General features: G+C 61.7%; 1 protein-coding gene across 5 annotated transcripts in view; it reads left to right on the forward strand.

The window, feature by feature from the left end:
• Positions 1 to 23623, forward strand: part of PNPLA7 (patatin like phospholipase domain containing 7) — a 41516-nt gene extending 17893 nt beyond the window's left edge. For 4 of the 5 annotated variants that reach the window (XM_053667819.1, XM_053667818.1, XM_053667817.1 and 1 more), the window contains 20 exons: positions 382 to 587; positions 1302 to 1433; positions 1675 to 1798; positions 2087 to 2200; positions 4011 to 4080; positions 9180 to 9329; positions 15864 to 15927; positions 16140 to 16308; positions 17248 to 17430; positions 17814 to 17932; positions 18244 to 18400; positions 20283 to 20399; positions 20522 to 20591; positions 21250 to 21366; positions 21709 to 21857; positions 22033 to 22185; positions 22309 to 22491; positions 22795 to 22879; positions 23057 to 23160; positions 23283 to 23623. In XM_053667819.1, the coding sequence (XP_053523794.1) occupies positions 382 to 587; positions 1302 to 1433; positions 1675 to 1798; positions 2087 to 2200; positions 4011 to 4080; positions 9180 to 9329; positions 15864 to 15927; positions 16140 to 16308; positions 17248 to 17430; positions 17814 to 17932; positions 18244 to 18400; positions 20283 to 20399; positions 20522 to 20591; positions 21250 to 21366; positions 21709 to 21857; positions 22033 to 22185; positions 22309 to 22491; positions 22795 to 22879; positions 23057 to 23160; positions 23283 to 23381 (2565 nt within the window). In that variant the 3' untranslated portion in view covers positions 23382 to 23623. The remainder of the gene's footprint in view (positions 1 to 381; positions 588 to 1301; positions 1434 to 1674; positions 1799 to 2086; positions 2201 to 4010; positions 4081 to 9179; positions 9330 to 15863; positions 15928 to 16139; positions 16309 to 17247; positions 17431 to 17813; positions 17933 to 18243; positions 18401 to 20282; positions 20400 to 20521; positions 20592 to 21249; positions 21367 to 21708; positions 21858 to 22032; positions 22186 to 22308; positions 22492 to 22794; positions 22880 to 23056; positions 23161 to 23282) is intronic. The other variant, XM_053667821.1, reaches the window with a different exon arrangement.
• Positions 23624 to 23718: the final 95 nt, after the last annotated feature.

The following is a 23718-nucleotide window of genomic DNA, read 5'->3' on the forward strand; positions in this document are numbered from 1 at the left end:
GCGTGCCTCTGTACCGAGCAGCCCGTTTGGGGTCCTGCCACCCTGGCCCCCTCCTGTGCAGACGGCAGAGCCGCTGTCCGGTGGGGGAGGGGCGTGAGTTTGGAAAGAGGCCACAGGATGGACGCAGACGCGTGGGGTCAGCACCGGAGCCGTTTCAGAGGCACATTTGCCACCGTTGGATCCAAAATGCCTGTGATGTGTGCAAGGCAGCCCAGGGTGGGGGTCCGCCAGCCGATGTCAGAGGCAGGCCCGGCCCAGGCGGGCAGAGGGCAGGGGAGCTGGGCAGGGAGAGAGGCCACGTCCCGACCTCCTGTGCAGCTTTGGGCCAGGTCGGGGGTGGGGTGGGGACGGGGTGCAGCTGACCCGGGCCCGCCCTGCCAGGACGTGAACGTCATCTTCGTGGTCTCGGGGCTGCTGCACGTGTACCAGCGCCAGGTTGACAGCGAGGAGGACAGCTGCCTGTTCGTCACACGGCCCGGGGAGCTGGTGGGCCAGCTGGCCGTGCTCACGGGCGAGCCGCTGATCTTCACCATCAGGGCCAACCGCGACTGCAGCTTCCTGTGCATCTCCAAGGCCCACTTCTACGAGTGAGTCCCGCCGGCCTGCGTGGGGCCCACGCGGTGTTTCACGGGCCCCGCCCGGCCCCGCATGTCCTGGCGGGAGATGGGCATCCTGGCGGGAGGGTGGGGTGGCCACCATGTCCCTCGGCCTTGGAAGCCGAGGCGCACTCAGCGCCTTCTCGGGGCAGCCGGTCTCCTGGGCTGGACGGGCCCCCTGTCAGCCCCACCAGCCCTGCCAGGCCCAGGTGCGGGAGCAGCCTGGGGGACCGTGGCCCCATCCCTGCGTGTCCCCATCCCTGCGTGTCCCCGAGTGTGTCTGTGCACTCACAGCCCGAGGCCCTGACCGGGCAGCTCCCGGGCAGCTCCCGCCCAGCAACCATCGTCCCCTCCCTCCCAGGGGTCCTCATCCCACCTGGGGCTTCAGGCCCGAGGTCTCTGCCGACAGCCCTCTTGCTGCCTGTCCCCCTGCCACCTGTGGCAAGGACACCTGGGGGTGGGTGACAGCTGGCAGGGACTTTGCGGGCTCAGGGCATACGAGGCGGATGGGCCGGCGGGGTGACCGGGCTCCCTGCCGGGTCGCGGCCCCTGGCCCACCCATGTCACCTGCTCAGTGGACGTCACAGCTTGACAAGTGGGGGTGGCGGGAGCTGCGTACTCTCAAGTGCCGTGACCTGGAGGGACGGGGCGGGGTGGGGGGTCGGCCGCAGGACACGGCTGGAGTGACCCGGGCTGGTCTGGCAGGATCATGCGGAGGCAGCCGAACGTCGTCCTGGCCGTCGCGCACACGGTCGTGAAGCGCATGTCGTCCTTCGTGCGGCAGATCGACTTCGCCCTGGACTGGATGGAGGTGGAAGCCGGGCGCGCCGTGTACAGGTGGGCGTGGGGCCGTGCGGGGCGTGCGGTGGGGCAGAGCTGCCGGGCTCCCCATGACACACTGCCTGGGCTCGCGTGCACACACCCGGACACACATAGGCAACCCACACCCTCCTCGAAAGGGGCCCCAGGAGGCAGCGTCCCAGCGGCATTGAGAAGACTGCATCCCTCTCTCGGCTTTGTGGTGTGGCCTGGGGCCCCTGGCCGGCGCCCTGCCCACTCTCCGTCACTGTCCCTGCAGGCAGGGGGACAAGTCGGACTGCACGTACATCGTCCTCAGTGGCCGGCTGCGCTCGGTGATCCGCCAGGACGACCTCAAAAAGCGCCTGGCCGGGGAGTATGGCCGGGGAGACCTCATTGGCGTGGTAGGCTGGGGGGCCGCCCAGCTGGGCCCTGCCCTGTGGGGGAGTGGGGGTGCTCAGCATGGCGTGATGGGCCGCCCTGTGGTTCTCCGTTTCGTGTTGCGTGCGGGTTTGCCTCGGCTGCAGTGGGTGGGATCCAAGGGCCAAAGGTCTCCAGCGAGGCCGGCGGGGGCGGGGCCCTGCCCCCGGAGTCCCACCCGCACCCAGTTGCTGGAAGCCCCGCCCTGTGGTCCACCCTCTGCTTCGGGGTACGGGGCTGCGGGCATGCAGCGTGGTCACGTCACCCCCCAGGTGGAGACGCTCACCCACCAGCCCAGGGCGACCACGGTGCATGCTGTGCGCGACTCCGAGCTGGCCACGCTGCCGGCCGGGGCCCTGACGTCCATCAAGCGCCGGTACCCACAGGTGAGGGCTCCGAGTGGGGCTGCCTCGGGGAGCAGGGCGCCTGCGCTGGGAGGCCGCCACGCCCGGGCAGGGGGGCGGCTGTTCCAAGGCCAGAGTGCGGCACAGGGGAGAGAGTCCGGAGCAGACGGGTTCCACGGTTCTGAAGGGGAGCCTGGGCCTCAGGACGGGCGGCCCAGCTGACGGCAGAGGGAGGGAGGGTGATGCAGAGTGAAGCCTGCTGGGCACTGTGGTCCTGAGGCCGCGCCCAGACCTGCCATCTCACAGGCGACACTGCAGTTGTCACCGGGGAGGAGTTGGCTGCAGGCACGGGCAGGCGTGATCACAGTGCGGACTCCCCTGCGTGCAGCCGTGGGGTCGGGGTGTGTGAGGCGGGCGTCTGGGGGCAGCGTGGGCGGCGGCCCTGCCCCCGGGCGGCTGCTGTGGCGGGCGGTCCGACCTGGGTGTCCCTGCCTCTCGGGGGCTGGCAGAAGGGGCGTGAGGCCTGGCCGTGCCTATCAGCACATGAGGCCTGCAGGTTCCGTGCAGACGTCTCTGTTCTGGAACGAGTGGGAAACCCACCTGTGCATTGTGTGAAGCAAACCGGAGCTTAGCACAGAAACCCGATAAAAATGACAAAGCTTGAACCAGGTCTGTCAGAGCCACAGCTGCAAGCCGTGCTTGGCGAGTCAGGCGTGAAAGGCGCGCCTGGTTCAGGAGCGTTGGTCCCACGATGGGAGGTCACGAAACAGGGCGAGCTGTGGCGGAAGTCCGAAGAGCACGCGGCTGCATCGAGGCGTCGGACGACATCCGGCGTAATATACGCGCTGAGTGAAATAGGAGGGAAAGGAACCGCTTACGTCTGAGGGCTGTTCCGACCAGAACGTCAGCGGACGCAGAGCGTTGGCAACCCGGAGCCCCGGGCACACATTCGGAGGAGGGGTGAAGCCGTGTCTGCAGATGACCTGCGTGTCTTCTTCTTCGCTGGAGAACCACGGAGCGAAGTTGGTGGGGGTGTGGGCGTTGAGATCCGCAGGGCGAAGCCCAGCATTTCCTTATCCAGGGGCGTCCAACTCATTTTCACCGGGGGCCACATCAGCCTCGCGGTGGCCTCCAAAGGGCTGAATGTAATGTTAGGACTGTGTAAATGGAACTGCTCCTTAACGGTTAAGCAAGAGCTTGGCACTGCCGCCGGTGGAAACCAGGCGCCGGGCCGGATAAAACAAGGTGGAGGCTGGGTTCGGCCCACGGGCCCTGTGTGTGTCACCTGCGCCCCAGTTCTTCCCACCAAGTAGAAATGGAAACAATAGACTCCCAGTTAAACCGCAGAGTTCTTCTTTATTTTTAAAGATTTATTTATCTTTAGAGGGGAAGGGAGGGAGAAAGAGAGGGAAAGTAACATGAATGTGTGGTTGCCTCTCACATGCCCTCAAATGGGGACCTGGCCTGCAACCCAGGCACGTGACCTGACTGGGACTTGAACCAGGTCGCAGGCTGCTGCTCAGTCTACTAAGACACATGAGCCAGAGCGAAGTTCTGGAGGTTAAGGTCAGTCAGAAAGGCTCTGGCCGGTGCGGGCAGCAGGCCCCAGCCCCTCCCAGGGCAGGGCTCTCCTGCCAGGAGCAGCCGTCCCCCTGGGTGACTAACAGACAGGGCATGAAGACAGGGAGACGCTAGACAAAGGGCTGCCTCAGGTCCCGGTCCAGGCAGAGTGGGCCTGTGTGAGGTCTGTCACCCACCCACGGACCGGAGCTACTGGCAGCCATGGTGGCTCTCAAAATGTGGGCCCAGGGGCCTTGGCTTCCTGGGGTAAAGTGAGTGGTTTCCACCCCAGGTTGTGACTCGGCTGATCCATCTCCTGGGCGAGAAGATCCTGGGCGGCCTCCAGCAGGGGACTGCGCCCGGTGAGTGCACTGGCCGAGGCGCCACTGCAGCCTCCGGGCTGTGCCGGGACCCCTGCTTCGGCCTGCTGCCCCCTCTGCCCCAGCTGCCAACTCAGCATCCCCCTCCCCCCAGGCCCGTGCTCCCAGCCCCTCGGTTCCCTGGTCACCTTCGTGTTTCCCGGCAGCACTGGTCCCCGCCAGTCAACCGCTTGACGCCGCATGTCTCCCCTGGGAGCTGTGCTGCCCCTCCCACACTGGCCCGTGAGCTGCAGGAGGGCAGCCCTGTGTCCCAGCTTGTCCACCACGGACCTCGGAGGGGACAGGGGACAGGGGACGGACATGCAGACACGCTGTGGGGGTGGCACAGGGGGTGGCAGGAGCCGGCCTTACTGGGGGGCTCCTCTCAGGGGGCCCCACCGGCTGAGGCCCTGTGCCCAGTGAGGTCGCGGTCCCGGGCAGACAGGCGTGTCTGCCTCAGTTTACTTTTTTCTGGGGCGGGGGTTCATTTTATGTTACTCTTGAATTATGTTTTATTAATTATGCAATTACACTTGTCCTGACTTTTCCCCCTTTGCCCCCCTCCACCCAGCAGCCCCGCCCCCTCAGGCCACCCCCCTTGTGTCTGTGGGTCACACGTGAAAGTTCTCTGGCTGCTCCATTTCCTGTGCTGCACTTGACATCCGCAGGGCTGCTACCTATTCGTACTTCTTTTTTTTTTTTTAAAGGTTTTACTTATTTATTTTTAGAGAAAGGGGAAGGGAGGGACAAAGAGAGGGAAAGAAACATCAGTGTGTGGTTGCCTCTCACACGCCCCCTACTGGGGACCTGGCCTGCAACCCAGGCATGTGCCCTGACTGGGAATCGAGCCGCTAACCCTTTGGTTTGCAAGCCTGCGCTCAAACCCTTGAGCCACACCAGCCAGGGCTATTTGTACTTCTTAATCCCCTCACCTTTTCCCCATCACTCCAACCTCCCTACCGTTTGACAGCCTTCCAGGACCTAACTTCTTTTCTGTCACTGCTTTTAAGATTCTCTCATTGTCTTTAATTTTTGGCATTTTAACTGTGGTGTGTCTTGGAGGGGCCTCTGCATCCATCTTGTTTGGGACTCTCTGTGCTTCCTGGACTTGCATGTCTATTTCCTTCACCAAATTACAGAAGTTTTCTTTCATTATTTTTTCCGATAGATTTCCAATTCCTTGCTCTTTGTCTTCGCCTTCTGGCACCCCTATGAGGCGGATGTTGGAATGATTGAAGTTGTCCCAGAGGCTGCTGACACTCTCCTCATTTTTCTGGATTCTTTTCTCTTCTTATTGTTCTGATGGGTTGTTTTTTTGTTCCTTATGATCCAAATCATTGATTCGATTCTCGGCTTCATCCACTCTACTGATGTTTCCCTGTAAATTGTTCTTTATTTCAGTTAGTGTGTCCGTCATTTCTGACCTGGTCATCTCTATGCTGCTGAGGTCCCCACTGAGTTCCTCGAGCATCCTGACCACCAGTGTGTTGAACTCTGCATCCGATAGGTTGCTTATCTCAATTTTGTTTAGTTCTTTTTCTGGAGATTGATCTGCTTTTTCATCTGGGCCATATTTCCTGGCCTCAATTTGGCAGCCTCCCTGTGTTTGTCTCTATGTATTAGGTAGAGCTGCTTTGACTCCGTGTCTTGGTAGCGTGACCCAATGTAGTAGGTGTCCTGTAGGGTCCAGTGGCACAGCCTCCCCTATCGTCCAGTTGAATACTCCAGGTGTGCCCTTTGGGTGGGCTGAGTACACCCTCCTCCAGTAGTGGAGACTCGGTTGCTGTTGGCAGGTCAATGGGAGGGATTTTCCCTGGCCTGTCAGCTACAAGGACTGGCTGTGACCACTGACCACCAGCCTCTGCCCTCCGGGGAGGATCAGCTGTGCAGGGGCAGGGTGGTGGTGCTCTGACATGGTCTGTAGCTGTCCTGTGGGTGCGCTGGCCCTGGGGTTTCCCGGGTGACACAGGCTAAGATCAGCCCCCACCTGTGTTCTGCCCGGGGCCCCCTGCCTGAGCCACAGAGCACTCTGAGGTGGCTGCTCCTTGTGCTGGGCTTGGAGGTTCCCGGGGAAGCCAAACTGTGAATCTGGGCTGGCTGCTGCCATGCTGGGCCTGGGGCTCAGGGAGGCCGGCTGTGCTTGATGGAGAGGATTAGGAAAAGGCAGCTTGGGGGGCGGGCTCTAAGTTGGGTGGGACAGACTCTCTGGGGATCTCCAAGGTGGGTCGGTCAGTGTTAGCCAGGTTGCTGGAGTCTCAAACGTGGCACCAGCTTGCTGGCTTAGTGGCTCAGTAAAGGGACAATGGTTTGTGCTGGCCCCGGTGCCAGACGCCTCAGTCTCTCCCCGCTGCCACTGGTACCTTTAAAGCTGCCATCCCGGTGCTGGAGCTCAGGGGTCTGAGCAGGGGAGTCGTGTGTGGGCTTTTTAAGAGGAACTGCTTGGGGCTCCAGAGGGTTCTTCCACTGACTCAGTCCCTGCTGGGTTTTGCAGCCAGAAGTCGTGGGGACTTCTCTTCCTGGCACCGGACCCCTGGGCTGGGGGGTCTGGTGTGGGGCTGGGAAACCTCACTCCCGAGATGTCCCCCTTCCGAACTTTTATCCACCACACGTGGGTGTGGGACCAGCCACCCCTCCTCCCAGTCTGGATGGACGTGGTTGCTCTCATTCTGTGGTTGTCAGACTTCCATTCAACTCCATTTCTGACGGTTCTGAGTGACGGTGGTTCTGTGTTTTAGTTGTGATTTTGATGTGGGAGGAGGCGAGCTGTGTGCGCCTGTGCCGCTCTCTCTCGACCGGCAGCCCCTTGTGTTGCCCTTACCCGGCGGTGCAGCCGCGTGGGAGGCAGGCTTCCCGCAGGGAGCACGGAATCGGGCTGTGTCCCGTCGTCCTCTGACAGTCTGTGTCCTCGTGTTCAGCCCATTCACGCCCGATGCCGTTGTCCGCGTCGGGCGGTCCGTCCTCCCCTCCTCCCGGCGCCCCCTCCTGGCTCCCATCTTCTCTGCAGGGACCCAGCTGCCTCTCCCGCCAGCACCGCCTCACATCCGTGCAGTGTGGGCGCTTGTCGCTGTTCGGCCACGGCACTCTGCCCCCAGTGGCTGAGAAACCACCTCTGTGTGCGTGGAGTGAGAAGCCCTTGCGCAGTGTCGTGACTTTTGCTCTGAGCTGTCGGGTGTGTCTGACACTTGGGACAAGCGTCCAAAACCTGCCTTCCCAGTCCCTCTTCCGTCACCCTGGGTCCCAGGCTGCCCCCGGCCCCTTCCCTTCTCTCTGAAGAAGCTGCGTCCCCAGTGTCTGCTGTCCCCGCCCCGCCCCGCCCCCCGTGCTCAGCCGAGGGGTTTCTTCTGATCCGAGGTTCTCGGCTCTTCCTTTGTCTCGCTCCTGCTCTTCAGCCTGTCCAGAGAGTTTAAAAATGTTTTCTCAGTTACTACATTTCTGCACACGGTCACCGTTTCTACTGGTTACAACCACGGCTCTCTTGTGACGGGCAGTCCCTGTGACGTGCTGTCACTCATGCCTGTCAGTGTCCGTTCTCACTCAGTCTGAGGGTCTCCTGGCTCCAGGCACACGGGCACTTGGAGGGTGCAGCCCGCATTTCGAGTGTCGGAGCCTGCTGTGGCGGACTGCCAGTGTGCCCACACGCCCCCGGCACGTCCTGGCCTCATTCCCAGACTGGGTTTGAGTGTGGGCTGACTCGCAAGGCCTGTGCATCCTGGCCCGGCCCGTGTGCAGCCCAGCACCGGCGCGACGGCTGGCTGGCTGGCGTCCTGGCCCTGCCGCTCTCCCAGGCCCTGCCCTGTGGTGCATGGGCTCCTTGGGAGCAAGCCAGGAACTTCACACTCGGTTTCGGAGACTTTCTTTCTCAGCCCCTGCTCTGTGATCGCCCCCTCATAGTGGGGGAGCTGCCTCTGCTTGCCAGCACAGGGCTGGAGAGTGGGGGTCTGCTGAGGGGGTCTGCTGAGTGCCCTAGAGGCAGCACCCGATGGGGGGGAAGAACCCCACCTGCCCGGAGCGGCAGTGGCAGGGTCACTGCTGATTTTGCGGCATCAGCAGACCCTCCCAAGAGCCAAGGGCCCCAGCTCTGGGTGACCTTCTGAGGGCTGCGTCCCTGTGATCCTGCCTCGGGGCCAGAACCAGAGCCTCATGTGCGGTGGGGCTCCTGGTCAACTTCGGCTTCCTCCCGGGGAGGACGGTGGCAGCAGAGGTCACCGGAAAGACGGAGGGAGGGCGTCCCGAGGAGGGTGCAGGAAAACCAGTGAGAGGGGCGCTCTGCTGCCGAGTGCAGCCTCGCTTTTCTTCCCCGGCCTCCGATGAGCTCTCAGCACGGCCCCCACCCCATCCTGCATCCCCACTCTGGTCCACTCTGCGCTGTTGGGACCACCACTCATCACCAGGGCGGTGGGGCATGGCAGAGCCACAGTGGACAAACCCTCGGGCAGCTGGGCCTTTCTGTGTGTCCAATGCACATGCCTGGCTGTGCATTCCAGGGTCAGGGGGTCTGTGCAGGAACAGAACAGCTGGGCTGGGGGATGAGCAGTCAGGAAGCCTGGGAGAGAGTCCTCAGTGTGGCCTGGCCGCAGGAGGCCAGGGTCCGTGGGGCAGGTGGCTGGTAGGAGGGGTGAGACACCCCTCTATGAAGACAGGAGATGCTGCCGTCCAAGAAGTGACTTTGTTGCTGGAAATAAACTTCTGCCCACGACCCTCCCATGCAGGCTGATGGGTGTGGGTGTAGCGTCTCAGGGCCGGGGGCTGTGCCTCTCCAACTTGTCCCTTGGAGTCCGCTGCCCCCCAACTAGCCCGAGGGCCACATTGTTGATCGTTTCTAGAATGGAAGCCAGCGCTGGCAGGTGGGTGGGTTCACAGGACCGGCCTTGCTGCCTCTGCGTGACGTCCGTGTCCTTGAGTTTTCTGTTCTCCGTTCCCCTCCCGAGGGCCGAGCGCCGAGGGTGAGGCCTGCCTGTCGGTGGGAGGGGCTGAGGCGCCCGTCCCTCATCTCCACCCCAGGCTCCCTGTGCCAGGGTGTCCTCCGGAAACATCTAGAACCTCCAGGGTTGGTCACAGGGGTGCCCCACCCCTCGCGCTGACCCACGACCCTGTGCTTCCAGGTCACCAGTTCGGGCTGCAGTCCGTGGGCAGCAAGTGGGACTCCGGGAACCCTGCCAGCAACCTGTCCACGGTGGCCATCCTGCCCGCGTCCGAGGACGTGCCCCTCACCGCCTTCGCCCTGGAGCTCCGGCACGCCCTCAGCGCCATCGGTGAGCCCCGCCCCCCAGGCCCAGGGTCTGGCCCGACCCCTCCTCCTGCCGCTTGAGCTCACCGCCGCTGCCGCAGGAGCTCTGCTGCCCACTGGGCCTTGCACGGACCGGGTGCTGGGGGCTGCCTGCCTGCCCCCGGGAAGCTTGGGTTGTGTTTCCAAATTCCTGAAAGCTATCAAACTTTGGGGTTCAGAAGCGAGAAAGTCAAATCCCTGAGAACCCGTAGGAATTCCCCCAGGCACCCAGTTTATTCGATTGTCAACAGGCCACACGTTTCTGTACAATTGAGAGCGACCATCATGAGAGACAGTGAATTGGTTCGCAGTGACCGGGTCCCACCAAGTGTCAGAGGTCGTCTTTAAAAAATGACACAGCAGTGGACGCACGAACGTTCTCTGCTGTGAAACAGTTCAGTGCCTGAGATGGTGCTCTCCACCCGAGGCAGACACTTGATACCAGAAAGCACTGAACAGGTGCCAGATGACAACCATGTGTAAAATCAAAAGACGCTGCTATAGACATTCAATATTCAAAAGTTATTCTCCAAGTGAAATTTTAAAGCACAGAGAGCGTCGCTTGCCCTTAGTCTTGTTTTCTATTTTAGAACAAACATCCTGCTCTGGACAGGCCCCTCCCTCTTTAAAGATGCTTCGTTCGGAAATAACGTAGGTGCCGGGGAGCTGCAGAACCTGCAGAGAGGCCGCGTGCCGTCCCCCGGCTTCGTGACTGCAGCTGCGGGACCAAGACACGGGCACTTGTCTGCTCTGTGTGTGCTCCTCGGATGCCACTGGTTTTCATGCGTCTGTGCCCACACACGCGTGTGCACATGTGTACATACATGCACATGTGCTCGAAGCGCGCCCGTGTGTGTGCACGTGTGCGTGCGTCTGCACGTTACAGGGAAACTCCCAGACACTCGGTTCTTCTTGCCGACCCAGTGAAGGATCACAGAGCAGCAAGCCTGTTGACAGGCGGAACTCATTCGCGCTCAGTTCTAGTGGGAGAGCAAAGGCGGGGCGGCCAGAGCAGGGGGGCCAGGAGCCCCCCCATAGCAGAGGAGCCAAGTGAGTCCTTTGTTCTGAGGACTTACGTAGTTGGCGGGATGGGGATGAGGAAGTTACATACTAACTGACGGGTCCCAGACGTAGGTACAGGTGGGGGCCCGTTAGCCCAAATCCTTATCTTGCTCTAGACTGCATTCGTTCAGGCAATTACCCAGAGTTGTTTTATGGGGCGCTTCTCTGGGCACCGCAGGCCCGTCCCCTCCCCGCTCCAGGCCTTGGGATGAACGGAGTCTCAGGGTTTCCTTTCCCACTAGTGGAGCTGACATGCACAGACTCTCAAGGGCCCCCCCCCCCAACTACTGTAGTTCGCGTATGCTGTGGGGGACGCCCGCTGCCTCTCCCGGCTGCCTCTCCCGGCACCTGCGCCCTGGCGACCAGGACTCTGCTCTCCGCCCGCTCAGTGCCAGAATCTGGCGTCGGCAGCCCAGGGCCTCCTGAAATGGGCTTTCTTCTCTCGGAGCCGATGCCGCAGAGCAACGGCGTGTCCCTTCCACGGCGAGGAGAGGCCACTGTCGGGATTCACGTGGTTCTCGACCCCTCACCTGCCGGAGGGTGTGGGGTGGTCTCCAGTGTGGGCTTTCCGGAACAGAGTTCTGTGAGCATGCGTGTGAAGGGTTTTGCATGCACACAGCTTCCCTGCTCCCCGTGTGGACGTCCAGGAGGGTGGAGGTGTGGGGAGCAGATTCCCACTGCCCACTCCTGGCTGGAGCAGCTGCCTGGCGCGTGGTCATCTCTCCACCCCTCCCAGCCTCTGGGGTGGTCACCAAGTTTACCTCAGTGGCGCTGACGGGGCGGCAGGAGCACGTGGCCCACCGTGCAGTCCTGGGTGAAGTTTCTGCTCGAACCCGTGCTTGTGTTCCCACCGAGTCCTGGTGAGTTTTCAGGCTCCGTCACTCAGGGCAGACACCGCCCTCTGCGGGGAGCGTGCTCAGAAGGGCGCTGCCCGTCCCCAGCTGTCTTCCGTCCTCGTAACCCAGGCTCCACAGGCAAACCCTGGAGTTTCGAGGAAGTCTAGTTTATCTATTATTTTTTCTTGTGTGGATCGTGCTTTCGGTGTTTCCTCTTCACCTAACCCTACGGCCTCGGTTTTCCACGCTTTTTCTGAAAGGCTTGTAGTTTTACGTTTGAATCCAGGATCTGTTTGGGGGCTTATTTTTGTAGAAGGTATGGTGTTAGGCAGTGGCAATTTTCTTTCGTATGTGGGTGTCCAGTGGAAGGCCAGCCCTGTCCCCGAGGAGTGGTCATCGATGTGCTCCAGGTCTGTTCCGCTCGCCGTCCCACTCCGGGGCCCGCAGGTCTGACCTTCCCCAGCACCTTCGTCGTGCGGCTTTGCAGCGAGTCTGCAAACCAGGCGGTCTGCGTCCTCGGCTCCGTTCTGCCTCAGGGTCGTCTGGGCCGTGCAGGGGCCCCCAGACCCAGCTGGATCTCAGGAGGTACACTGCCGCGTCTGGGAGAGACTCGGTAGGGCGCCGACCCACGGCACTGACCCTGCAGGTCGCTCTGGGCGGTCCTTCCGCCTCAGCAGCACCGTGTCTCCCGACCCTCCTGCGCCTTCCATTCCCTTCAGTGCGTTTTGCAGCGTTCAGCGTGCCTTCCACCTCCTTGGTCGAGTTTATTCCTAAGTGTTTTACTGTTTTTGATGCCAATGTAAATGAGTTATTTTCATAATTTTCTTTCAAATTGCTCACTGTTCGTGTATAGAAATCAGCTGATTTTTGTGTGTTGTTTTCGTATCTTGCACCTTCGCTCATTCGTTGTAACAGTTTTTGGTGGATCTTTTAGGGTTCCTTTTATATAAGAAAACGTACGCAAACCAAGATAATTTTACTTCTTCCTTTCCAATTTTGATATCTTTTATGTCTGTTTAATTGCTTAATTATATCAACAGTGCCGTGAGGAATACCAGTGGTGGGGGCGGGCACCCCCGCCTTGTCCCTGATCTTTCCCCTTCAGTGCCGTGCTAGCTGTCGGCTCCGGTGTCTGGTCATCGGTATGTTGAGGAAGTTCCTTTCTCTGAATTGATTTTAGGGATAGAGAGAGGAAGTGGGGAGAGGGAGACAGACAGACAGACAGACACCACTTTGCTGTCCCACCTATTCGTGCATTTGTTGGTTGGTTCCTGCATGGTCCCCCGACCAGGGATCGAGCCGGCCACCTTGTGCAGGGGGGTGACGCTCAAACCTGCTCAGCTACCCAGCCAGGCGAGGAAGTTTCTTCCTGAATGTAGTTTACTGAGCGTTTTCATTGTGCAAAGAGGCTGCGTTTGTCGGGGCTGTTCTGCACCAGCAGAGGGGCGGTGTGTGCTTCCCCTTCGTCCGGCAAACCTGGTTTGTCGCGCTGACGGCTGTTTCCCCGTTGAGCCGTCCCAGCTGTCCAGGACAGTCCCACGTGGCGGCGGCAAACAGTCCTTTGCACAGACTGCTGAGTTTGGTTCGCCAGCCTCTGGTCGAGGATTTCTACATCCGTGTTGACAGAGGTCGTCCATCCCAACTGTCCCGGTGTCCTCGCCTTCTAGTGGCCTTGGTATCAGGGTGGCGCCCGCCCTGCGGGGCGGGGTGGGGAGGGCCCCTTCCCCTCTGCATTTCAGTAGAGTCTGAGGAGGACCGACCGGTGTTCATTTTACTTTAAATATCTGATGGAATTCACCAGGGAAGCCCTCGCGTCCAGGGCTGTTCTTTGTTGGTTTCGTTCTCATCTTTACTGGTTCGATCTTTGTACCTGTGACAGGTCTGTGGAGGTTTCCATGATCCACTCTCGGTAGGTCTTGTGTTCCTAGAAGTCTGTCCGTTTCGCCCGGATTATACAATTTGTTGGTATTGGGTAATCCCGACAGTTACCCATAGTGTTCTCATGCTCCCTTTTATTTCTGTGAAGTCGGTAATGGTCCGCCACTTATTGTAGTGATTTGAATCTTCTTTTTTTCTTTATTCATCTTGCTAAACATTTGTCATTTCTGTTGCTTCTTTCAAAGAACCAACTTTGGGTTTCATTTATTTTCTCTATTTTATCTCTAATTTTTTCTCTATTTTATCTCTAATCTCCCCACCTCCTCTATTTTATTATTTTATTAATTTTTTTAGTCCTCACTTGAGGACATTTTTTCCGTTGCTTTTTAGAGGAGGTGGGGAGAGAAAAACATTAATGTGAGAGAGAAGCATCAGTTGGTTGCCCCCCACGGACGCCTGGACGGGGGATCTCCTCACAACCTAGGTATGTACCCTGATCGGGATTTGAACCTACCACCCTTCAGTTATAGGACAATGCTGCAGCCAACTGCACCATACCAGCTAGGGCGGTTATGAGTTTAGTCTGATGTTCTTTTTCTAGTTCCTCAAGGTATAAAGCTAAGTTGCTGATTTGAGGACTTCCTTTCTCAGCCCTCCTTTCAATGCGTCCGGGAAGCTCTGGAATGCTGCGCGCTCATGTACTTGGGGCTCAAGTCTTTTCTACTTTCCTTGAGACTTTGACCCATTGGTCGTGTAAGCGTATGTTGTTTAACTTCCACACACTTGTACGCCTTCCACTTTCCTCCTGTTCTTGGTTTCTAGTTTCACACCACTGTGATCAAGAAAGAGACGCTGTGTGATTTCGGCTTATCAAGCCTCATTGTGCGCCCTGGAGGAGAGCGCGTGTTCGTGCCGTGGCGGACTTTCTCCCCGTGCGCCTCAGCGCGCGCACGGGGCCTCTGTGCACGGGGATGTGCGGTTCTCAGAGACAGGGAAGTTTGCTGCCTGGCCGCTGGGGTGCCCTCCATCACCAGTGCCTGTCATGTCATCTCCCCTCTTCATTGGGGTGCCACCTTCTCCTGCCGATGGCAGAGTTCTGTCTGTGATCTGGTTACAATTCCTTTTTTGGATGAAAATACTGCAGGTACTGTCCCTTCTCTGTGGCTTTTTTTCCCTCTCTTTCAGTGATGTCTTTTGGCAAACAGAAGTTCTTGATTCTGATATAGGCCAGTTTATCCATTTTTTTCCTATCTTGATGCTGATTTTTGTGATTTGGTCATGATAGTAGGTAGCCAAGATCCACTTTGCCTCTTGGTTTCTTCAGCTGACCTAGAACCTCATTTAGAAAGATTGAACTCTGACCCCGGCCTGGCTGGGCCACCTCTGCCAAGTCAGGTGACCATGTATGCGAGTAGCCCTCTCTTCTCAAGGCTGCTTTTGCTGAGCAAAGACTTCAGCCAATAGCCACCGTCCTGTAGCACGCAGTAGGTGTTGCTCCATCCCCTTCAGCTGCCAGGGTTCGGGAGAGAAGCTGTTGGGCGGCCCAGCTGGTGGCCACTGTGTCTGTGTCTCCTCGGGCCTTGGGCCTGCACCACCTGGGCTGCAGGCAGACCCCTCGTGGGTGGGATGGTCGCCCCATTCCTGATGGGCAGGAGCTGCAGATGGTGCCGTGGGGGCCAGAACACCACCTTTGGGGGCTCCCCACTCCCCTGGAGGCCTCGGAGAGTCCCCCCAAGTCCAGGAGACAGGCACCAAGGGACAGGTAGGGGCCCAGCCCAGGTCCTCTGAGGGTCTCAGGGCTGGGCTCCTCAGTGCTTTTGCAGTCAGACATGCCTGCCTGTCTGGTCACATCCTGGATGTCCAAGGGGTGGGCGAGATGTGTGCCTGTAGTGCCCGGAGGGCCCACCCCCTGGGGAGGAGGCAGACAGCTCCTCTCAGCATAGAACCCTCCCCCAGCCCCCCCTCAAAGCCTTCTGCCACGTGAATCAGCCACCATTGTAGACACACCTTTATTTGGGCAATTCCTTACCTCACCTTTTAATCAGATGCCCTTGGAGAAGCTTTGATGTGAGTGCAGGGTAAGAAGGAAGCCCTGCGCCGGGCGGCACTCCTGCCGCGCCGTCAGACCTGGGGCCTCCTCAGCCCGTCCGAGACTGTGCTGTCTTGGCTGCTGTCCTGAGCCCCAGCAGCCTCTCCATGGATTCTGACCCTGGCCGTGCTGGTTGGGCAGGTCCTGACCACTTGGCAGACGAGGGCGCTCAGACGCCGTAGATGGAAGATGCTTGCTGCTGTCAAAGGCACAAATGTGAGAAGTTGTGCATCTCAGCCCTGGTGGGCGGCACAGCACTGGATCCAGCCAGCCTCGCTGATCTGCATTCGAGAAATTGTATTATCTTGCACTTTATGACCTGAGTCCCCTGCCCCCAGCATACAGTCTCAGTGCCTCAGAGTTTCAAGCCCTTTGTGTATAGAGAAAGAGACTGAAGTTCAGAGAAGCCCGTCCCTGTGGCTGGTGAGCCCCTGAGCAGGTACAGTCCTCCCTACTCTGGGGGCTCAGCACCCACTTCTCACCATGCAGACCCACCTGCCCAGAGGCGCCCCTCAGGTCACAAGCACTTCCTTGTTGACAGGTGCAAGGCTACATACAGCCTTCAGGAGCGGCAGACGTGCTGGGGGCAGCGGCTGGCCCTGCGGACGGGCCCTGCTGCCAGGAGGTCTCCCGTAACCTGGGGCTCTGTTTTCAGGCCCAGTCCTGCTGCTGACCAGCGACAACATAAAACAGCGCCTCGGCTCTGCGGCTCTGGACAGGTACCCCCACCTGCTTGTCACAGACCAACTGGCTTCTGGCTCTCAGCCAGTCCAAGCACAGTTTGGAAACGTACTGTGTCTGCACACCCCAGGCTCTGCACCCACGGGGCCCTGTGTCTGCCTTGTGGTCTGCCCTCCATGTCTGTGGCCCCTTTGTGCCCCAACACGTCCATGCGCCACCCTGTCAAGGACCCCACGTCCGTGTCTTCCAGTATCCATGAGTACAGGCTGTCCAGCTGGTTGGGGCAGCAGGAGGACATCCACAGGATTGTGCTCTACCAGGCAGACGGCACGCTCACGCCCTGGACCCAGCGCTGCATCCGGCAGGCGGACTGCATCCTCATCGTGGGCTTGGGGGAGCAGGAGCCCACCGTGGGCGAGGTAGGTGGATCACCCGGGGCAGAGGGCAGAGCTGTGGGTGGGACAGAGCCATGGGAACAGGGCAGGTCCTGGCTGGGGTGGCCACTCTTTCCTCATGCGCGCACACACGCCAGGGAGCCTGCCTCTGCTGCTCTTCCCTTTGAATGAAATATTTCAGGAACTCGGAAAGGATGGGTTGTGAGAGTTAACACCCAGATATTACATTTAGTAGCCGTTTTAGCACAGAGCAGAGCGGCTCACCCCCTGCCCCCACCACGGCCTCTTGTGAAGTCGGAGCCTCTGTCCGGTTTCACACGGTTGCTGTGAGTGGGCAGCTCTGCCTCACAGGGCGAACTTTTATAGAAACAGTGCCCTATTTTTTAAAGTCATTTTGAAGTCTCCCTGTTTGTGAGTTCCCACCACCTGTCTGCCCCGGTCCGTGGGCTGGGGGAGGTCATTTCCTGCACAGGCCCACCTGGACTGGAGCGTGTCGCCTCCAGGTTCACAGAAGGCCTGGAGCCACGTCCCCCACTCTGGGCACTGGCACTCCTGTCTCTTTCCTGCTTCCTGGGTAAGAGATGGACACTCTTCAGCTGGCATCTTCCATCTCCTTCCGCTTTCCATCACTGCTCTCATCTCAAGCTTCTGCCCTGATCCTGGGGCAGCTAGAAGTCCCTCCTCAGTGATGCGGGTCCCTGTTCCTCGGGCAATGAGGCTCCCTCGCCAGGGGGTGTTTGCAAAATTCATCATCTGAGGTCTCCGTGTGTGTGTCCAAGGGGCCGTGTTCTGGGAGGTGGCCCGTGCACTGCGTGGCAGGGGTGGGTGGTGGGGAGACCCCCGGCCACAGCCTCACAGCCAGGGACAGAGGGCTCCACAGCCCAGCTGGTGTACAGAACCGGGGTGCCACCTGGTCCCATCCTGGCCTTCAGGCTCCCCTGACCGCAGCTCTGCTCCCCGCAGCTGGAGCGGATGCTGGAGAGCGCGGCCGTGCGTGCCCAGAAGCAGCTGATCCTGCTGCACCGGGAGGATGGACCCGCGCCCGCACGCACCGTCGAGTGGCTCAACATGCGCAGCTGGTGCTCCGGTCACCTGCACCTGCGCTGCCCCCGCCGCGTGTTCTCCCGGAGGAGCCTGCCCAAGCTGGTGAGGCGCCGATCTCCCCCTGTTGCTGCGGCCCGGCAGGGCCCCGGGGTTGGGGTGAGCCCGAGATTCCAGAGGGCCTTGCTGGCTGCTCAGCGGAGCCACTGCTCCCTGTAGAAGCGAATGCAAACCCCGAGGCCCCTGCCTTTGGGGGAGGGGGGTGCACAGCCCCTCTGCCCCCCCCCCCCCAGCTCTGTACCAGCGTCCTGACAGCTGCATCCGCGCCTGGAGTCTCTGCCCGCAGCGCTCTCCGCCCTCGGGCCGGGCGTTTCAGCCGGGGTTGGGGCTTCCCGTCCCTCTGTGGCTGCCGAGGAGGCTGGCCGGTGGGTGTCGGACAGCCGTGGCGTCCGACGAGCAGCCCAGCCCCTGCCGCTGGCGTCCCTCAGGTGGAGCTGTACGAGCGGCTCTCCCAGAAACCCCCAGACCGGCACTCGGACTTCTCACGGCTGGCGCGGGTGCTGACGGGAAACGCCATCGCGCTGGTGCTCGGAGGAGGCGGAGCACGGTGAGTGCCTGCTCTGCATGCTCTGGGCATGCGCAGCCCCTGGCGTAGTGTGCGCATGCTTTGTCGGTCTCAGAGCACGTGGCCAGCTGTGGCGACCTCAGGTTGATGGTTGCTAGCAGGGTCCGGAAGCTTCCATCGCGTTGCCTTTACTTATAACCACTGTGTGACCTGTGTGAACCACTGCCTTTGGCCGGCTTTTCCCAGGCTGGGCGGGCTGTCCCTATTCTGTGCAGCCCCGCAGAGGACCGGGTGGGACCGGGCTGGGGCCAGCCCTGGTGGTGGCGCTCACAGTGTGCTCCCGGGCGGCACAGAGGCTGCGCCCAGGTCGGTGTCATCCGAGCCCTGACGGAGTGTGGCATTCCCGTGGACATGGTCGGAGGGACGTCCATTGGGGCCTTCATGGGCGCCCTGTATGCCGAGGAGCGGAACTACAGCCAGATTCGGATCCGGGCCAAGCAGTGGGCTGAGGTAGGGGCCTCAGCTGTCCTGGGGTGCAAGGCCGGTGGGGCAGGAGCACACTGGGGCCACTGGCCCTGCACCCGGCTGGGCGGGGCTCCAGGCTCAGGGCGTGGCTTGAAGCAGGGAGGGGGTGCACACGGGCTGCGGCCACTCCAGTGTTGGGGGGCTGGCCCAGGGTGGTGCCTGGTCTCAGTTTATAAAGGTGCCTGAGGACAGCATAGAGAGGTCAGTGTCACCCACAGCTCCCCTGGAGACGAGAGGCACGCCCCAACCCACAAGGCCACTGGGGAGCACCAGCGCCCGTCAGGAGGCAGGGAGGAGCCCTTCCTGGGTGTCTGTGGGAATGGCAGGCTCAGCAGTTTAGGATCAGCACCTCCAGTGGCTGGGGCCCTGGGCGTTGTGCCCAGGTGTCTGGTCCCTGGGCTGAGAAATGGTGGCTTGCTGTGAGATTTTGTGAAGGGGTGGGGGGCTGCGCATTCGTTAGTTTGCAAGAGAGATCCCCAGGGCAGGCCTTCGTCCCTAACAACTAGGTAGTCCTGGGGCACTGTCCCTCCCTCAGTCTGTAAGACCCCAAATGCCAGGGCACTAGAGACGCAGAAAACGTCATCCGCACCTGTGATCGATGAAGGCAGCAGGCAAGTCCAGGGGCTAAGGCCTGGCTGGAGCAGAGGGGCGCAGCAGGGGAGGGGCCGGACCACTGCCTGCTGAGGGTCCACCCGAGAGTGCGGCCGCTGTCTGCCCTTCTTAGGCTCTGCCTGTTTTCAGGCTGAAAGTGTGAGCAGAATCAGAGCTGTTTGCATCCCCCTTTGAAAGAAAGGGGGGCTGGTGGTCCTCCACACAGGCTCTCTGAGGGCACTGTCACAGCGACCCCCTTTCCTGAGCCTGCGGGCCTCCAGGAGCAGGAGCTGCAGGGGACACTGTGCTCAGCCTCAGGAGGGTCTGTCCCAGGCCTCTCCCCACCCCACCCCCGCCTGTCTGTTGCAGATGTGGGAACCACCAGGGAGCTTTGGGTCTCGCCATCTTGAGGGGGTCTCACGGCCTGTGTCCCCTGGCACGCCAAGGGGGTGGGTGGTCGCGGGGGCCACACGGTTTGTCTCTGGGCCCTCTGGCACAGGGCCGGTCTGATTGTGGAAGACCCTGGGCATGACCTAGGCCATCCTGGGCCCCTGTCCCCAGGAGCACGTGTCCCCCTGACAAGGTCTGCACACCTCCCAGTGTGGGCACCTGGGGACAGGCAACACGCCACTGTGAGCGCCCCCACGTCCAGCCCAAGCTCCGTACACAGGCACAGAGGACCCTTCCTCTCCATCCCTGACCCCTCAGAAGTCAGGCGGCCTTGAACCAGGGCGTCCTTGGGGTGAGGCCAGCACTGCTGTTTGGTCACACGTGCTGCCCCTCACAGGTCCAGCTTAGCCCTGTCCACACGGAGGAAGGACAGCCCCTGGGCCCCCAAGGGGGCCATCTCTGGCAGTGAGGCCCTTGCAGGCCTGCTGCTTCCCGGGAGCCTGAGGGGTGGCCGCCACGGCAGAGTGTGAGGGCCGACCTGAGCCAGCCCATGGGCAGCTCCCCTCCCGCAAGAACTCCACGGGTCTCCTTCGTCTGGGCGGCCTCGCGGCCAAGGCGGGAGCTCCCGCTGCTCACTGACCACACCCCACCCACACCAGGGGTCAGTGACGTCCCCTTGGGACCTCCGGGCATGCCGGTCACCCGGAGAGCCCACCCTAAGGGTGCTTCCCAACACCCTCATTCTGCTAACGGAAGGACACGCATGTGCCCATGTCCCTGCACCCTTCCGGGAGGCAGGCTCTTGTTGGGTCCCGGAAAGCCACCTGCTGCCTGTGCCACCAAGTGGGGTGCGAGTCTTCCTGAGGCCTCACCGTGCCCCTCCCAGGACATGACGTCAGTGGTGAAGACTGTGCTGGACCTGACCTACCCCATCACCTCCATGTTCTCTGGCGCCGGCTTCAACAGCAGTATCTGCAGTGTCTTCCAGGACCGGCAGATTGAGGTGCTTGCCGGCTGCATGGGGACCCCTGCCTGGCCTGTGCTCCCTGCTCAGACCCCTCATCCCCTGGCCTTACCCCTCGTCCTGGCGGCCAGGAGACCTGCTGAGCCCCCCTCCCCCCGCAGGACCTGTGGCTCCCCTACTTCACCATCACCACGGATATCTCAGCCTCAGCCATGCGGGTCCATACGGATGGTGAGCACCTGCCCCCCAGCGGGGGCTCCTGCGCAGGGCCCTTCCCTGGGCAGAGAGCCCAGGGACTCCATGCGTGTGTGTGCGGGGGGTCCGAGCTCGGAGATGCTGTGTGGTGCACATGGCAAGCAGGGTATTGGGGAGATAGCCAGGAGCCCAGAGACCCCTAGAAGGCCAAAAAGAAAGACTCTGAGAGGAGGAGATGACGAGTGAACTGGATGGAGAGAGAGTGAAGGGCCCACTCAGGTCACGGGAATAGTTGGTTGGCGCTGGCCGTGGCTGAGACAGAGGTGGGCCTGAGGAGGGCGCTGTGTTGCGAGTCGCACTGAGGCCTGGTCCCGGCAGTGTTTCTGGAGCTGCCAGAGTGTGTCTACGGATGTGGGGAGGGGCCGGCTGAAGGCTTGGCACCCAGTGTTGGCGCCTGGCATTGGCACGTGGGGGTGCCCTGGAGCACGCCTGGCTTTCTTGGGGGCTTTGGGGAGGGTGACGTTCGGGTGTGTCCAGGCCCAGAGCTCTGACCAGAGACGGGACGCGTAGGCCCTGGGACTCCTCGCAGGCCAGGCCGTGAGCCGAGGGCACAGGGCAGGAACGTGTAGCCAGGGAGGCTCCTCTCCTGCCCTGGGCGTGTCCGGCAGCCTCCCCCACTTCGGACCCCTCCCAGGCTCCCTGTGGAGGTACGTGCGCGCCAGCATGTCCCTGTCGGGCTACATGCCCCCGCTCTGCGACCCCAAGGACGGACACCTGCTGATGGACGGGGGCTACATCAACAACCTGCCAGGTACCGCCGCCGCCCCCGCTCCTGTAGGGCTGGCACACGTTTCCCTCGGCGTGAGCCAAGGGAAGTCAGAGGCTGGCTCGGAGCGGAGAGCACACACGCGCGCGCACACCCTGGCGCCGTGAGTCCAGCATATGGCTCGTTTGTCAGCTCAGCGGTCCTCAGAGCCGGGGCCAAGGAGAGGCAGGGAGCAGCGTGCTGTGGGGGGGCCCCGTCTTGGCACACCTGTCACCTGTTGGACAGTGCCGTGCACTGTGCTGGCCTCACGGCCTGTCGGGCAGGCTCTGTTCCCACCTGGGGCACCGTGTGCCTGTCCCAGTGGTGACAGGGCTGCCTCTTTCCCAGCGGACGTGGCCAGATCGATGGGGGCAAAGGTGGTGATCGCCATCGACGTGGGCAGCCGGGATGAGACGGACCTCACCAACTACGGCGACGCACTGTCTGGGTGGTGGCTGCTGTGGAAGCGCTGGAACCCCTTGGCCACCAAAGTCAAGGTGGGGGCGCAGCCTGGGCTTGGCGGGCCCTGTTGCCGCGCTCCTCGCAGCCTCCCCACGCCTCCTGCTTGCCAGGGACGGGCTCTGGGGAAAGGGCCGGGGGAGAGCCACACGTCCCCTGGGGCGGGGTGACCCCGGGTGTGGGTGTGCGACGCAGGCAGCTGTGTGGTGGCAGGTGTTGAACATGGCGGAGATCCAGTCGCGCCTGGCCTACGTGTGCTGCGTGCGGCAGCTGGAGCTGGTGCGGAGCAGCGACTACTGTGAGTACCTGCGCCCGCCCATCGACAGCTACGGCACCCTGGACTTCGGCAAGTTCACCGAGATCTGCGTGAGTGGGGGCAGGGCGTGAGGGCCAGTGGGGCGTAGTGTCCGCCTGCCTCTTCCCAACCCCCTGCCCTCTGAGCACAGGCAATGGTCCCAGCACCCGGTCCCGGGTCCCCTCTGTGTGCAGGAGGTGGGGTACCAGCACGGGCGCACGGTGTTCGGCATCTGGGCGCGCGGTGGTGTGCTGGAGAAGATGCTGCAGGACCGGCAGGGCACGAGCAAGATGAAGGCAGGCGATGTGAGTGCCCAGCGGGCACCCCTCTCCCTGTCTCCTCCTGTGACCTGTCCTCCTCTGAGCCACCCCAGACAGGTACCCTGCTCCCTGCAGCCCCTTGGAGAGGCCCCCATGGGCGAGAAGACAAAGTCAAAGGCAGGCAGCAGCTTTGGGGTCTGTCTCTCAGCCTCTGCCCCGAGGTCCCTCTCTAACCCTCCAGAGAGGATGGTGGTCTCCGTGGGCGTCTGCTCAGGACTCTGCCCTTTTTCTTGCCCCTGCCCCTACTCTGGGGGCTGAGGGTCCTCAGCAAGCTAGGGCCACAGGGGGCCCAGAGGGGCTGTGGCAGGGGTGCGGGGAGCAGTGGCTTGGGCTGGACGTGTCCTCCGCCTCCCCCTGCAGGTCCCCACCTGCCCTAATGCCTCCTTCACCGACCTCGCAGAGATCGTGTCGCGCATCGAGCCGGCCAAGGTGGCCGTGGTGGACGGTGAGTGGGACACGTGGGACGCGCACCCACACAGCCACAGGTGCTGGCGGCAGTGTTCCAGATCCTTGGCACACTCAGCAGGCGCCCTGGGACCTGGTGGCTGGGGCTGGGGACCTGCCCACCACTGCAGGATGACTCCTGCCCTGGGGAGGGACCGACAAAGCCCCCTCTGCCTAGACGAGTCCGACTCGCTGACCGAGTGCGAGGAGGGGCTGGCGGACGGCTCCCAGGACGCCTACGCTGACTTCCAGAGTGCCCCGGCCGACGAGGGCTCTGACTTGGTGAGCAGCCTGCGCCTGTGGGCTCTGAGGGTCCCTCGCAGGCCAGGGCCGGAGAGTCACCCCCCTGCCCCGGGGCCAGTCCTCCAGCTTGTCCCCACCTTGACGGCGCGGTCTGCTTCCAGGAGGACGAACCCTCGCTTCGCCAGCAACACGCCCGTCTGGATTCCCCCAGACCGCCCCAGGATGCCTCGGCCCCCTGGCGCTCTGACCTGAACCGGTAGAGGCCTCCTCCGAGGCCCCTGAAGCCAGCCAGCCTGTGGGCCTGTGCCGGACACCACGGCTCTGGGGGCAGGGGACCTAGCTGGGCCAGGGGCTGCACTGGCGTGGCTGCCTCCCCTCACTGGCACCCCTGGCCACACAGTGGCTCTGGGAGCCGCCGGCCCGGCGAGTCCCAGGGCCCCTGGGAGACACCAGAGTCCAGATGCTCCCACCTCGCTCGTCAATAAAGGCAGATGCGACTGTGTGGAGTGTGCTGCCCGCGCCGAGGTCCTTGTGCCAAGAGTGATGCCGAGAAGGGCCTGGCTGGAGCCAGCTGGCCACTGTCCCCATCGCTGGCCA

The sequence above is a fragment of the Artibeus jamaicensis genome, unplaced genomic scaffold, assembly GCF_021234435.1.
Source record: "Artibeus jamaicensis isolate MK-2021 breed Jamaican fruit bat unplaced genomic scaffold, CSHL_Jam_final contig_471, whole genome shotgun sequence".
Taxonomy (NCBI): Eukaryota; Metazoa; Chordata; class Mammalia; order Chiroptera; family Phyllostomidae; genus Artibeus; species Artibeus jamaicensis.